Source organism: Puma concolor, chromosome A2, assembly GCF_028749965.1.
Source record: "Puma concolor isolate L17-30 chromosome A2, mPumCon1.1.hap2, whole genome shotgun sequence".
Taxonomy (NCBI): domain Eukaryota; kingdom Metazoa; phylum Chordata; class Mammalia; order Carnivora; family Felidae; genus Puma; species Puma concolor.
The window spans coordinates 167,266,267-167,279,103 of NC_141668.1; the positions used below are offsets into that span (position 1 = coordinate 167,266,267).

General features: G+C 56.2%; 1 protein-coding gene across 1 annotated transcript in view; it reads left to right on the plus strand.

The window, feature by feature from the left end:
- Positions 1 to 3,434: 3,434 nt before the first annotated feature.
- The window catches only part of LOC147583828 (complement C3-like), a 39,382-nt gene continuing 29,979 nt past the window's right edge, over positions 3,435 to 12,837 (plus strand). The window contains exons 1-17 of the mRNA XM_086699296.1: positions 3,435 to 3,573; positions 3,965 to 4,157; positions 4,560 to 4,722; positions 4,819 to 4,889; positions 6,661 to 6,755; positions 6,836 to 6,918; positions 7,001 to 7,091; positions 7,368 to 7,470; positions 7,562 to 7,688; positions 8,726 to 8,841; positions 8,947 to 9,093; positions 9,493 to 9,702; positions 9,818 to 10,024; positions 10,356 to 10,514; positions 10,802 to 10,931; positions 11,208 to 11,279; positions 11,443 to 11,640. Coding sequence (XP_086555422.1) covers positions 3,497 to 3,573; positions 3,965 to 4,157; positions 4,560 to 4,722; positions 4,819 to 4,889; positions 6,661 to 6,755; positions 6,836 to 6,918; positions 7,001 to 7,091; positions 7,368 to 7,470; positions 7,562 to 7,688; positions 8,726 to 8,841; positions 8,947 to 9,093; positions 9,493 to 9,702; positions 9,818 to 10,024; positions 10,356 to 10,514; positions 10,802 to 10,931; positions 11,208 to 11,279; positions 11,443 to 11,640 — 2,242 coding nt within the window. The 5' untranslated portion in view covers positions 3,435 to 3,496. The remainder of the gene's footprint in view (positions 3,574 to 3,964; positions 4,158 to 4,559; positions 4,723 to 4,818; positions 4,890 to 6,660; positions 6,756 to 6,835; positions 6,919 to 7,000; positions 7,092 to 7,367; positions 7,471 to 7,561; positions 7,689 to 8,725; positions 8,842 to 8,946; positions 9,094 to 9,492; positions 9,703 to 9,817; positions 10,025 to 10,355; positions 10,515 to 10,801; positions 10,932 to 11,207; positions 11,280 to 11,442; positions 11,641 to 12,837) is intronic.

Genomic DNA, 12,837 nt, shown 5'->3' on the forward strand with positions numbered 1-12,837 from the left:
GTGTTCAAAGCCCTCAGTCTCTTGGTCTGCAAACCAGGGATGCAGAAGAAACAAGTTTCATGAAATAAAGTGCTGTGTCTGAGTCTCATGGAGACCAACTCACTAGCGTGCATTCACGTATTCCACACCATAATTTTGCAGGGTCACAAAGCTGTGTTTTTACACCAAGTCCCCCGTTGCTGTAGAGTAGATGAGCTGAAAGGAGTGATTCTGCAGCAGGGAGGCCACAGACCACAGGGGTGCAGACAACAGACAGATGGACTGGGACAGTGAGTGCAGGGGAGAGGGAGGACGATGGGGGACGGCTTGGAGGATGGGCAGGGCTGTCAACGAAACAAAGTGAGGAAGAGAAGCAGGTGTTGGAAATAATAAACATACAGTCCACGTGCAATGGGGTCTCACCACGTGCGGGGCACCAGGCTGAGCCTCTGCCTGCCCCATGCCACTGGCTTGTCACCCAATGCTCAGAGGGACATTCATGGCTGTGAATGTCCAGCCTGCCCCTGCACCCTCCAGGGTGGGGGTCCCTGATGCTCAGGCCCCTCCTGAGCTTGAGTCAGGGGTGCGGGGGAGCGGGGGAAGCAGCCATGGGGCAGATCAGATCCAGCCGGACCAAGTTTACCTTCCAGTTAATGAGTAATGAGTAGGGGGAGAAGGGGAGGCCTGGGCTGCATGGTGGGGGAGGTGCCCTGGCCGTGGGTCATGGGGGGAAAATCTCAGAAAGCAGTGTAGCAAGGACCCCATCCTGGAAGTGGGGGGCCAGGAGGGGAGGGGCAGTCCCCGCTGTTCCCAGGCCTGGCACCGACTCAAGGGTGAGGGTGGGGGTGCAGCAGGGAAATCACTGCACTCAAGGGGGTGGGGGGGAGAGGGGTGCCCGGACTCCCCCCGCCCAGAAATCCTCCCCCTTCCTTCCCCTTCCTCTCCTTCCTCCAGCTGGGGTGCCAGACGAAACTCAGGACACCAGTTCAACTGGAATCGGGGACACACAGCCAATACTGTGTTGGGGTTAAGTGCCTTCCAGAGACCCCACTTAGCCTCAACCCAGGCAGCCTGGCCCTCCGGCTGTCCAACCTGGAATGTTGGGCAGGGCACGCCAGCTAACGGGAATCCCATCAGCCAGGCCTCCTCCTCTCTCTCCCCTGCTGGCTTATCTTGCCTGCCATCCCTCTCCCACACTTCCGGGCACAAATGCACATTCCCCAGGATGAAGCTTCCAAGAATCCCCTCCTTCTCCCAGGCCCACCTCTGCTTCTGCCTTCACCCCTCTGGTCACTTCCTGGAGGTCGGGGCAAGGACCCTCCGCAGACCTCCACCACCATAGGCGTGAACCTTCCCTCCAAGCCCAGCGCTCTGAAGCATCTCAGCACCTTTGTCGAAACAGCAGGAACTATCATCAATCCCATTGTTCAGATGGATTAACTGAGGCTCTGAGAAAGCCAGAACCAAGCCTTGCTGGGAGGCACAGGCCAGCAGGAATGCCTTCCCAAGACCGTCAAAGCAGAAACCCTGACTGTTTAGGGCTATAATGCAACCAGGAAATGGGGTGGGGGAGGGAAATGGGAGTAATTGAGGTTTGGGGGATCCTAGGAGGTACCCCAACCTCTGTTTCAGAAGTTGAATCTCAGTTCTGGACAGTAAGCAGGTGCTTGCACCCTCCCTCTCCCAAAGAAGGGGTGACGCAATCAAGCAGACAGGGTCCAGGTTTGTTCTGTGTCTGCACACCTCCCCCAACTCCAGGCATGCAGCCTGGGCCAGGAAAGGCACATGGATTACAGGAAATCAGAGCTGGGTTCCCCATTAACCCCTTCCTTGGGACTTTGGAAACCAGGCCTTCAGAGATCAGGATCCCCCACCCACATACCTGTTGCCTCCCGTGCCCTGGACTTCACACACCCCTTCCCCCAGATGCACAACCTTGCTGGGAATCCAACAGGCACACATCAAATGACACCGAGGCAAAAACGCAAAGCTTCGCCAACATGCTGTCGTGGTGAGACAGTGGGGAAATCCAGCAATTTCCTGCAAGGCCAGCAAGGATGTAAATCAATACAATCATGGAGGGAAATACAGCCATATCTTGCAGGATTATTAATGCAAGTAGCTCTTGGTCCAGGGTCATGTCCTTTCATGGCAATGACAACTGTGACGTGAGTGCTATTACAACCTCATCTGACGGGGGAAACTGAGGCTCAGCGTGGCTATTAATCAAGCGCCAAAGTATACCTCTAAGTGTCAGAGCTGGAAAGCGATGCAGGTCAAGACCACTCACTGTATCCAGGGAAGTCTGTCCACGCGGAAGAGGCTGGTCGCTTTCACACAATGTAAAAGGAGGCAGTTGCCTCTAACACCAAGGAAGCTCTCTGGGCACTGATATTAAACGATCTCTGAGGGATACTGTTTACGAAGAAGGCAAGGCGTAACCCAGGGAGACCAGGAAGAATAGCAGGCAGAGAAGACTGGGAATTTGTTTTTAAAACTTGCCAGCATTCAAAATGCATATCTCTGGAAGGAAACAAGGGATTTGGTTTCACTGTGGCATCTGAGACCTGGATGGTTGGGAACGGGAACAGGAGGCAAATTGCCTTTTCCCTGTACATCTACGTGGGCCCTTTAGGTGTTGAACCATATGAAGATATTAGCTATTCATAAAGAATTAAATACAGATGGAATAATAATAATTTTAATAATATTAACGATAATATTGTAACATTAAGACAGAAAAAAAAGCTAGCAATGGGAAATTGCCTCACTGATGAGGAAAGTTTTTCTTTTTAACCATTATAGTCTCTCAGGCATCCTGACAAGGGTACATGAAGGGAGCTCCAGGTTCCACTTATATTAAAATATATGCTCACTGAGAGAGTGAACTTCTACACATACAGCAAAGCCCAGCTGAAATGTCCCCTCCTCTGAGAATTTTTACCTGACCTTCTACAAAGCAGGGTTCTTCTCCACTGGGAAGACACACCATGGGGCCGGGAGTGTCTGTGCTGGACCTCATCCCTCAGTCTGACCCCAGCATAGAAGAGGGACTCCAGCCACCAGCATAGAGATAGACCCATACGAAGGCATTGGTTAACAAACGCATGGCCAAAAGAAGACAGGGCGCCAGGCCCAGATACCTGGGGTGGGGAGCTCTCTGGCCCTCAGTGTTCCTCCACCACTAAGTAGGTGCAACAGGGAAAGGACCCTGTTTGCCAACTGACCTTGACCCTGAGGGAGACCTTGGCAGGGGGAAGGTGTGTCTATGTTGCTGGAGGACATGCCCTTGGGTTAGTTACCCCAGGACACACTGGCCCCAGGGATTGAAAAACTTAGGAAACGGTATTGAGCAATCTGGGGCAGCTCCAGGAAGGGGGAAGCCACGGGAGCTGCGGGCTGGGCTGAGGTTGCAGGGGGAGGCGGGAGCCAGATAAAAGGCAGCCTCCAGCAGCCTCTGCTCATTCCCTCCCAGTCCGCTTCCTCCGTCCCTCTGTCCCTCCAGCGTCCCTGCACCATGGGGCCTGCCTCGGGCCCCAGCCTGCTGCTGCTGCTGCTGCTTCCCATCCTGCCCCTGGCACCGGGGGACCCCATGTGAGTGGTCATGACCCTTCTCCAAACCGGGCTACTTGTGAGGTGGGGGTGGGGTTCAGGTCCTAGTAGAGTCCAGGGCGCACGTGGGTGTCTGTGGAGGCAGGGGTCAGCGGGTTGGGATGTGAATGGACTTGGGCTGCCTGGGAGCTCATGATTTCATGAGCTGGGGGTTCATGGCACTCGGGTTACAATGGGAGGCGGATGTTTCTAGAAGCAGGGGTCTGCGGGTTTGGGTGCCTGTGGTGTGTTCAGTGATTCTGTGGCTGCAGAATCACTTGGAGGCCTCGAGATCTGACTTCACAGGATTTGGGGGCTTCGTGATATGTCGGTGAGGGTTGGAACCGTGGTCCCTAGAACGGCAGCTCCATCCCGTGTTCCACCTGACCTGCAGGTTCTCCATGATCACCCCCAACATCCTGCGGCTGGGAAACGAGGAGAAGGTGCTGCTTGAGGCCCATGACTATGGAGGGAACCTTGCAGTCACAGTCAACGTCTACGATTTCCCAGCGAAGAAGCAAAGGATGTTCAGCGAGACCATTGCTCTGATCAGGGAGACCGACCACATGGGCACAGTCAACATCAATGTGTGTGCACCTGCTGGAGCCCCTCCCACCTGTCTGAGTCTCCGCCCTGTTTTGAGCAGTTCCCACTTTGGAGCCCCTCCCCTCTCTGAGAATTCTCCTTCAATTAGCTTCTTCTATCCTGAGCCCTTAGCTTTGATCCCCTCTCCTAAGTGACGTCCTCTGAGCCCCTTGTCTGATTCCCCCTACTCATCCCCCTTTCTGATCCCTACCCATCTTAGACCCTTGCTCCCCACCCCCACTACCCCTCCGCTCCCAGCCTGGGCACACCAGGGAGACCCGGAGTGGTGGACAGGTGCTATTGGCAGGAAGGGCAGACAGGTGTGGACCCCTCTGAAAGCCTGGAGCTGAATGCGGGCAAGGGGCCGGGAGGCAGCATCTCAATGATTCTCTGGCTATGCCTAGATCCCAGCCAACCAGGAATTAATATCCGGGAAGGAGAAAAAATTCGTGACTATCCAGGCGGACTTTGGGAGCACCGTAGTGGAGAAGGTGGTGCTGGTCAGCTTTCAGAGCGGGTACATCTTCATCCAGACGGACAAGCCCATCTACACCCCAGGCTCCACGGGTAAGGGGCTGGGCAGCAGCTGAGGACCCAGGGGCCAGATTGTGGGGAGGGGCGTGGCCTCACTTACCACCTCCTTTCTTTCCCACCATCTTCCAGTCCTCTATCGGATCTTCACGGTCAACAATGACCTACTGCCTGTGGGCCGGGCCGTTGTCATCAGCATCCAGGTACCAGCCAGCTGGGGACCAAGACACACCCCAGGCAAGACTCAGGGAGAGAGAAAGAGATTGAGACAGAGAAAGAGACTCTGGAAAGGGCAAGACTGCAGAGGCTGAAAGGCAAAGAAATGTGTAGAGCCTTGAACACAGAAAGAGTCCTGGACACAGGGCAGAGATCCGGGGATACCAGGCACAGTGATGCTTCTGCCCGTGGATTCCGTCTCCAGACAAATCTCTGGGGACCGTGTCACTCGGGACAGGTCACTTCACCCTCCTGGGCCTTGGTTTTCTCAGCTGAAGATTGAGATGACAGATAAAAACTCTCTGTAGCCCAATCCGCCTCCTGCTGCCAGGGGGCAGCCTCGAGCATCCAACTCCTGTCCCACCCTCCTCCACCCAGAGCCCTCCAGGAGCTCCCACCTCCTTGGGGCAAAAGCCTAAGTCCTCCCAGCACTCCCCAAGGCCCTGCAAGACTTGCCCTGTCCCCTACCTGTCCTCCTCTCCTCCTCTCCTCCCCCTCTTCCCCTCACTCACTCTGCTCCAGCCACATGGGCCTTATTGCTGTCCCTCCAACTGCCATAAAGAGCCAGCCCTAGGACCTTTGCACAGGCTGTTCCCCCACTACTCACAAAACGCTCTCCCTCCAAATACCCACATAGCTTGCCCCATCACGTCATTCAAGTCTCTGCTCAAATGTCACCGATGGCACAATTTTACAGAGAAGCCTGAGGACCTGTAAAATTGCAGACACCCTCTCCCAACTCATACACCCACGCACACCCACGCACACACACACACACACACACACACACACACACTCCACTGGTCTCCCTTCCTGTCATCTCCTTTAGGCACCCTATAAATTGAATGTATTCATTTGCTAATTGCCCATTCCCTAGACCTCCACAGAACCTAAATTCCAGACAGGATGGGTGCTTGGCATACAGTAATTTCATTACAATTTACTGGGCTAAGGCAGGAAAGGGGTGGGGGGGAGGGGGAATGGAAGGAGGAAGTGAAGGACAGAGGGAAGAGGTAGGTCGTTCTCAGAGGATCATCATGAGTACTTCTTGCAATCATGCAAAGTTAACAGGGACCAGGTCCTGACAGCCACAAGCTGACTGTGGGGATCGGTGGGATTTGTGGGGAACGGAGAACACACACCTCTAACGGTAGAGCCTCTGCCCAGTTCCAGTCAAATGTCGCCATGTGCCAACAGGAACCCGTATCCACGGTTATACCAATTTCCAAGAGAAGCCAGAAAGCCAGATTTTTACATGATGTCTCCTGGTGTTTAGTTATTTGCAACGAATGACATACTGTGTGTTAGGTTGAACCACACGACTTTGTATTCTTGTAGGTCAAAGAGTCGAAGGTAGGCAATGCTGTGTGACTTAGCGCCCATAGGATGCTTACCACAGGGTCCCGCACAAAGTAGGTGATAAATGCTAGTTACTATCAGTGTTCAGACAGCCTCCGACGAGAGTGAGCTCCAGCTTACATGAATCATGTGCCAAGCCAGTGAGGGAGGGGCTATGTTCCTCTCCTTTTTCTAGCTGGGCACATTGAGCACAGAGACATCAAGTAATTTGCCCAAGGTGACACAGCGCGTAAGTGGGAGAGTGGGCATTTGAACCCAGGCTGACTGACTCAAGTCCATGTTCATAACCACTGCCCCAGTAGTCATGACACACAGAGAGTGTCCAGACACAGAGAGGAGGAAGAGAGCCTAGGGGCTAAGCCAGGTCTCTGAAGAGACACGCCCTCCCTGTCTCCACAGACCCCCGACAATATTCTCATCAAGAAGGACTCCCTATCTTCTCAGAACCAGGTTGGCATCTTGTCCCTGTCTTGGAACATCCCGGAGCTGGTCAAGTATGTCAGGCCCTCCTAGAGGGGGTTCCCTATGCCAAGGGAGGGCGTCTGGCTGGCTCACTCACCTGCCTTCCCCACAGTACAGGGCAGTGGAAGATAGAAGCCCACTATGAAGATGCCCCACAGCAGGTATTCTCTGCTGAGTTCGAGGTGAAGGAGTACGGTAAGAGGAGGAAGGAGTCAGGGTGGGGGCCCCAAGTGCCAGGCCCAGTGCTGACAGCCTACTGGTGCCGTCTCGACCCCAGTGCTGCCCAGTTTTGAGGTCCAAGTGGAGCCTACAGAGAAATTCTACTACATTGATGACCCACAGGGCCTGGAGGTCACCATCACGGCCAGGTGAGGGGCTAGGAATGGGGCCAGGCGGGAGGGGAGGGGATGGGGGCCAGGTGAGGGCTAGATGACAGGCCAGGTTGGCAGCTAGGGGTGGAGCCAGGTAGGGGCCGGGTAAGGGAACCCGGGTGCAGTGTGGCCAGGTGTGGGACCAGGTGGGCGCTGAGTGAAGAACCAGATACTGGCCAGGTAAGCACCAGGCGCGGGACCAGGGGTCCGTGGAAGTTTGCAGGCAGCCTCACCCTTCAGGAGAGGAGCATCTGAGACCCTCTTGCCTCTCAGGTTCTTGTATGGGAAGAATGTGGATGGAATAGCCTTCGTCATCTTTGGGGTCCAGGATGGTGAACAGAGGATTTCGCTGCCCCAGTCCCTCACCCGTGTTCAGGTGCTCTGCCCCTCTGAGCCTCCTCCACTTTGGACTTCCCCCTCCCTCACCTGCGCCCCTCCCCCTCTCTGAGCCTTCCTTCCTCCCCCAGATCGATGATGGCAGTGGGGAGGCCAGGCTGGAACGAAAGGTCCTGCTGAGCGGGGTGGAACCCTCCGGAGCAGATGCCCTGGTGGGGAAGTCGTTGTACGTGTCTGTCACCGTTATCCTGCACTCAGGTGAGGCCTGGTCTGAGGAAAGGGACCCAAATGAGGGGGGAGGCCCAGTGTGAGGGCAGAGGCCCAGAATGGATGTGGAATGCAGTGTGACAGGGGAGAACCAGTCTGAGGGCAAAGGCCAAGTGTAAGAGAGGATATCCAGAGGAAAGTGATACCCAGTGAGACAAAGGAGGCCCATTCTGAGGGTGGGGGGAGCCCCAGAATGAAAGTGGGATCCAGTCTGATAGAGGTGGCCCATTTTGAGTGGGGGAGGTCCAGAATGAAAGTAAGATCCAGTCTGTAGAGGAGGCCCAGTCTGAGGGGGGAGGCCCAGTATGATTGTGGGATCCAGTCTGATAGCAGAGGCCCAATCTGATGGGGGGAGGCCAGAATGAAGGTGGGATCCAGTCTGATAGAGAAGCCCAGTCTGATGGGGGAGGCCAGTATGAAGGTGGGATCCAGTCTGATAGTGAAGCCTAGTCTGATGGGGGAGGCCAGTATGAAGGTGGGATGCAGTCAGACAGAGGAGGCCCAGTGAGGGGGGAACCCAGAATAAAGGTGGGATCCAGTCTGATACAGGAGGCCCAATCTGAGGTGGGGAGGCCCAGAATGAATGTGGGATCCAGTCTGATAGAGGTGGCCCATTCTGAGGCAGGGAGGTCCAGAATGAAAGTGAGGTCCAGTCTGTAGAGGAGGCCCAGTCTGAGGGGGAGGCCAGAATGAAGGTGGGATCCAGTCTGATAGAGGAGGCCCAGTCTGAGGGGGGAGGCCCACTATGAAGGTGGGATCCAGTCTGTAGACGAGGCCCAGTCTGATGGGGGAGACCCAGTATGAAAGTGGGATCCAATCTGATAGAGGAGGCCCAGTCTGAGAGGGGAGGCCCAGTATGAAGGTGGGAAGCTGTCTGACAGAGGAGACCCAGTCTGATGGGGGAGGAACAGAATGAAGGTTCCAGCCAGTCTGATGGAGAAGGCCCAGTCTGAGGGAGGCCCAGTGTAAGGTGTGGTCCAACCTGGAGGGGTGGCCCAGGAACCTGCCCTCACAGCTGGCCCCCTCAGGCAGCGACATGGTGGAGGCGGAGCGTAGCGGGATCCCCATCGTGACCTCCCCCTACCAGATCCACTTCACCAAGACGTCCAAGTTCTTCAAACCAGGCATGCCCTTTGACCTCATGGTGAGACCCGGGGTGGGGCTGCCTCCCCCACCCTTCCCCTGAGCATCAGCCACGCCTCTGGGTCGACCTGAACGCCCTCCACCTGCCCCTGCGCTGCACCCGCAGGTGTTTGTGACGAACCCCGACGGCTCCCCAGCACGCAACGTCCCCGTGGTGACCCAGTACTCCAAATCACGCTCCTTCACCCAGGAAGACGGCATGGCCAAGCTGATCATCAACACACACAAAACCTTTAGGTCCCTGCCCATCACCGTGAGTCCTCACCCTCCTCTAGCCCCACTTCTGGGAAATAGGGGACTGTATTTGCAGGGAGGAACTCTGTCCTCTGCCACGGTCATCCTGCCACGTGAGGAGTGGGGTCCTTTTATTGTATCAGGGCATCCTGCCATTCACATAGAGGGTTTTCATCTGCATAGAGGGGATCTTATCTGCACCAGCAGTCTGGCCATCTGCATAGGTATATTATAAGGATCCGGTGATTACATTTGACCCACCTGGATAATCCAAAACAGACTCCCCATCCTCAGACCCTTAACTTAATCTCATTTGTAAAGTCCCTCTGGCCAGGGAAGGTACCGTATTCCCAGGTCCCAGGGATTAGGATGTGGACATCTTTGGGGGGCCAGAATTCATCCCCCTTTCCTCACCCAGGTAAGCACTAGGAAGGATGGTATCCCAGAGTCACGACAGACCAACAGGACTATGAACGCCCAACCCTACAGCACCATGAGTAATAACTACCTGCACATCTCTGTGCCTCGCGTGGAGCTCAAGCCAGGGGAAGATCTCAACGTCAACTTCCACCTGCGAATTGACCCCACCACCACCCAGGAGAACAACATCCGCTACTTCACCTACCTGGTCCGTGCCCTCCTAGGATCCCAGACCCCTCCTCCTTACTTCTGCAGCACCCCCAGTCCAGGGCCACCCCCCTCCACCTTGCTGATTCTTCCTTATGCCAACCTGTCTCCCCCAGATCATGAACAAAGGGAAGCTGTTGAAGGCGGAGCGTCAGACGCGGGAGCCCGGCCAGGACATGTACGCGATGCCCCTGACCATCACTGAGGACTTCATTCCTTCCTTCCGCCTGGTGGCTTATTACACCTTCATTAACAACAATGGCCAGAGGGAGGTGGTGGCCGATTCCGTGTGGGTGGATGTCAAGGACTCCTGTGTGGGCAAGGTAAGCTTCCGGAGCCTTCCTCTGCACCCATCTTGGCACTCCCCGCCTGGCCAGTGCTCGCTCCGTCTCTGCCTCTCTCCAGCCTTCTGGGTGGGTTCCCCAACCGAGACCCATCTTCTCCTTTTCCAGCTCCTTCTCTCCCCACCTCTGTTTCAGCCTCAGTATCTCCCTCCCTGCTGGCCTTTCCACCTTCAGTCTGTCTGTCTCCACCGTTGCCCCTTCCTGACCAGCACAGCACGGACACTGCCCTGGGCTGACTGCTGATGGAGACCCAGCCTGGCAGGGCTGACCCCTCACTCCTACCTCTGTGCACAGCCCCCCCCCCCAACAGCTGGTGGTGAAAGGTGGCAGGAAGGAAGAGAGGGTTTACCTACCTGGCCAGCAGATGACCCTCAAGATCGAGGGGGACCACGGGGCCCGAGTGGGGCTCGTGGTGGTGGACAAGGGCGTGTTCGTGCTGAACAAGAAGAATAAGTTAACTCAAAGCAAGGTGCGCCCCGTACCGCTGGGGTGTGGCGGAAGCAAAGGGGTGGCGTGGGGCTGAGGCGCGGGTGGCGCTCAGAAGGGAACCGGAAGTGGGGTTAGGCGTGGGCGGGACGGAGGCTGGGACGGACACAGACGTGGCACGGAAGTGAAGGCCGCGGGTGGGAACGTAGATGGAGGAGTCCGCGCTGGGGGTGGTTGGCGGGGGCTGTGCACGCAGCTCTGAGAGGGGTCTGGGACCAGAACGCAGGGGCGGTCGGACATGTCAGCCTGGTGACCCCTGCCCTCCCGCAGATCTGGAACGTGGTAGAGAAGGCTGACATCGGCTGCACCGCAGGCAGCGGGAAGGATTATGCCGGCGTCTTCACGGACGCAGGGCTGGCATTCCAGACCAACACAAACCTGCAGACCCCGGATAGGACAGGTGAGGGCCCGGGAGGTGTGGGGCCTCCACCCCAGATGCTGAGAGCAGGTGGAGGGCACTGTTCTGAGGTCCTCAGATGCTGAGAACAGGTGGGGGCCCTGGGTTCAAGTCCTGCCCCAGCCCCCACCTAGTGAATCATTGCCTACTGAGCCTCAGTTTCCTCATCTGTCAAATGGGAACAACAACTCATGGCTCCCTCACGGCTACTGAGAGGAGTACATCGGGGACCCTCCGTTGACGCTTAACCCATCTTGTTCGCGTGTGCCCTCCCCTCAGATCCCCAGTGCCCCAAACCAGCTACCCGGCGCCGCCGCTCGGTGATGCTCATGGAGAAGAGGATGGACAAAGGTGGGGGCCCCCCACCTCCCCCCAAACCCTGTCCCTCCGGGATCCAGCCCAGGAGGGAGCAGGGCAGGGCCCGGCCCTGGGGACGTCCTACCCTTGGTCCGCCCTGAGCTCCTCCTGCTTTGAGGTCCCGGCTGAGGCCCTGACCGGTGTCATGTCCCCACAGTGGGTCAGTACCCAAGGCAGCTGCGCAAGTGCTGTGAACATGGCATGCGGGAGAACCCCATGAAGTTCTCGTGCCAGCGCAGGGCCCGGTTCATCCAGCACGAGGCCTCGTGCGTGAAGGCCTTCCTGGACTGTTGCAACTACATCACCCAGCTGAGGCTCAACCATACCCGTAGTGCCCACCTGGGATTGGCCCGGAGTGAGTCCACTTGCCTGTGGCTGGCCAGAGCGGGGAGGGCCTGGACTGAAGGGAGTAGGCTCGGTCAGAGGGGGGCAGGCCTGGTTTGAAGGAGGAGGCCAGCCAGAGTGGGGAAGCTCTGTGAGAGTGGGGATGGCCTGGTCTGAGGGAAGAGGCCCAGGCCAGAGTGGGAAAGCTTGATCAGAGGGGGTAGGGCCTGATCTGAGGGAGGAGGGCAGCCAGAGTGGGGAGACTGGGTGAGAGCAGCCAGGACCTGTCTGAGTGAGAAGAACCTATCTGAATGGGGGAAGGTGCCTGTTTGGGTGGAAGGATGCCTGTGTCTGAGGGGGGAGGAGGGCCTGTCTGAAGGGGGAGGATGCTTCTGTCTGAGATGCGTTTTTAGCCTGCCTTTACCAAAGAAAACTCATTTATGTTGCTTTCCAAAGAGGTGCCTAACTCAATGCCTAACAACATCTGTTGATTTGTTTTCATTCATTCATTCCCTCCCTCCCTCATTCATTCACTCACTCATTCATTCATTCACTCATTCATTCACTCATTCATTCATTCAGTTCTGGATAAGACAAAGCATGTGCACACTTGAAACTTTACATCTCAGGCCAAATAAATCTTAAGCCAAGAGAAATTTCTCTTCCAAGAAGCCCATTGAAAGCAGAACCAGAGTGGTCCCCACCACAAGGCGGCCCTGACAGAACTGGTGGGAATCCTACCTGCCATTTGCTCAGAGCCTTTGAGCCCAGTGAGGCCTGATGTCTGCTTTTTAAAAATGCTTTTTGATGTGTCTTATGCAGAGAAAGGCCTTTCTGCTAGGATGGGTGCAGTGGAAACCAAGCCCACAGAGAGCCCCCCCCGCACCACGGGCAGCATGGCCCCTGTCGTGAGGGTCCCCCTGGCAGATTCCCTCTCGGCCCGCCCTGTCCAGATTGCTCTTTTTAACCCCTGTGGGCAGAGTGGTGCTTGCTGCACTGACCCTTCTCACTGGCCCTTTGAACACTTCTTTTGCACATCCCATCGTTTTCATGGGGGACCAGAAATTGTGTTGTCCAAATTGGGTTCTGAGAACAAAGGCCAGTGTGAGCAGCTCTTAAAACCGAGGGAAGTTACCTTATCGACCACAGGATGAAAAGTCACGAAACAGAACCCCTTTGCTTAAAAACTAAGGAAGATGGGGAAACGCCATAAGTGGCAGTCTGCCCG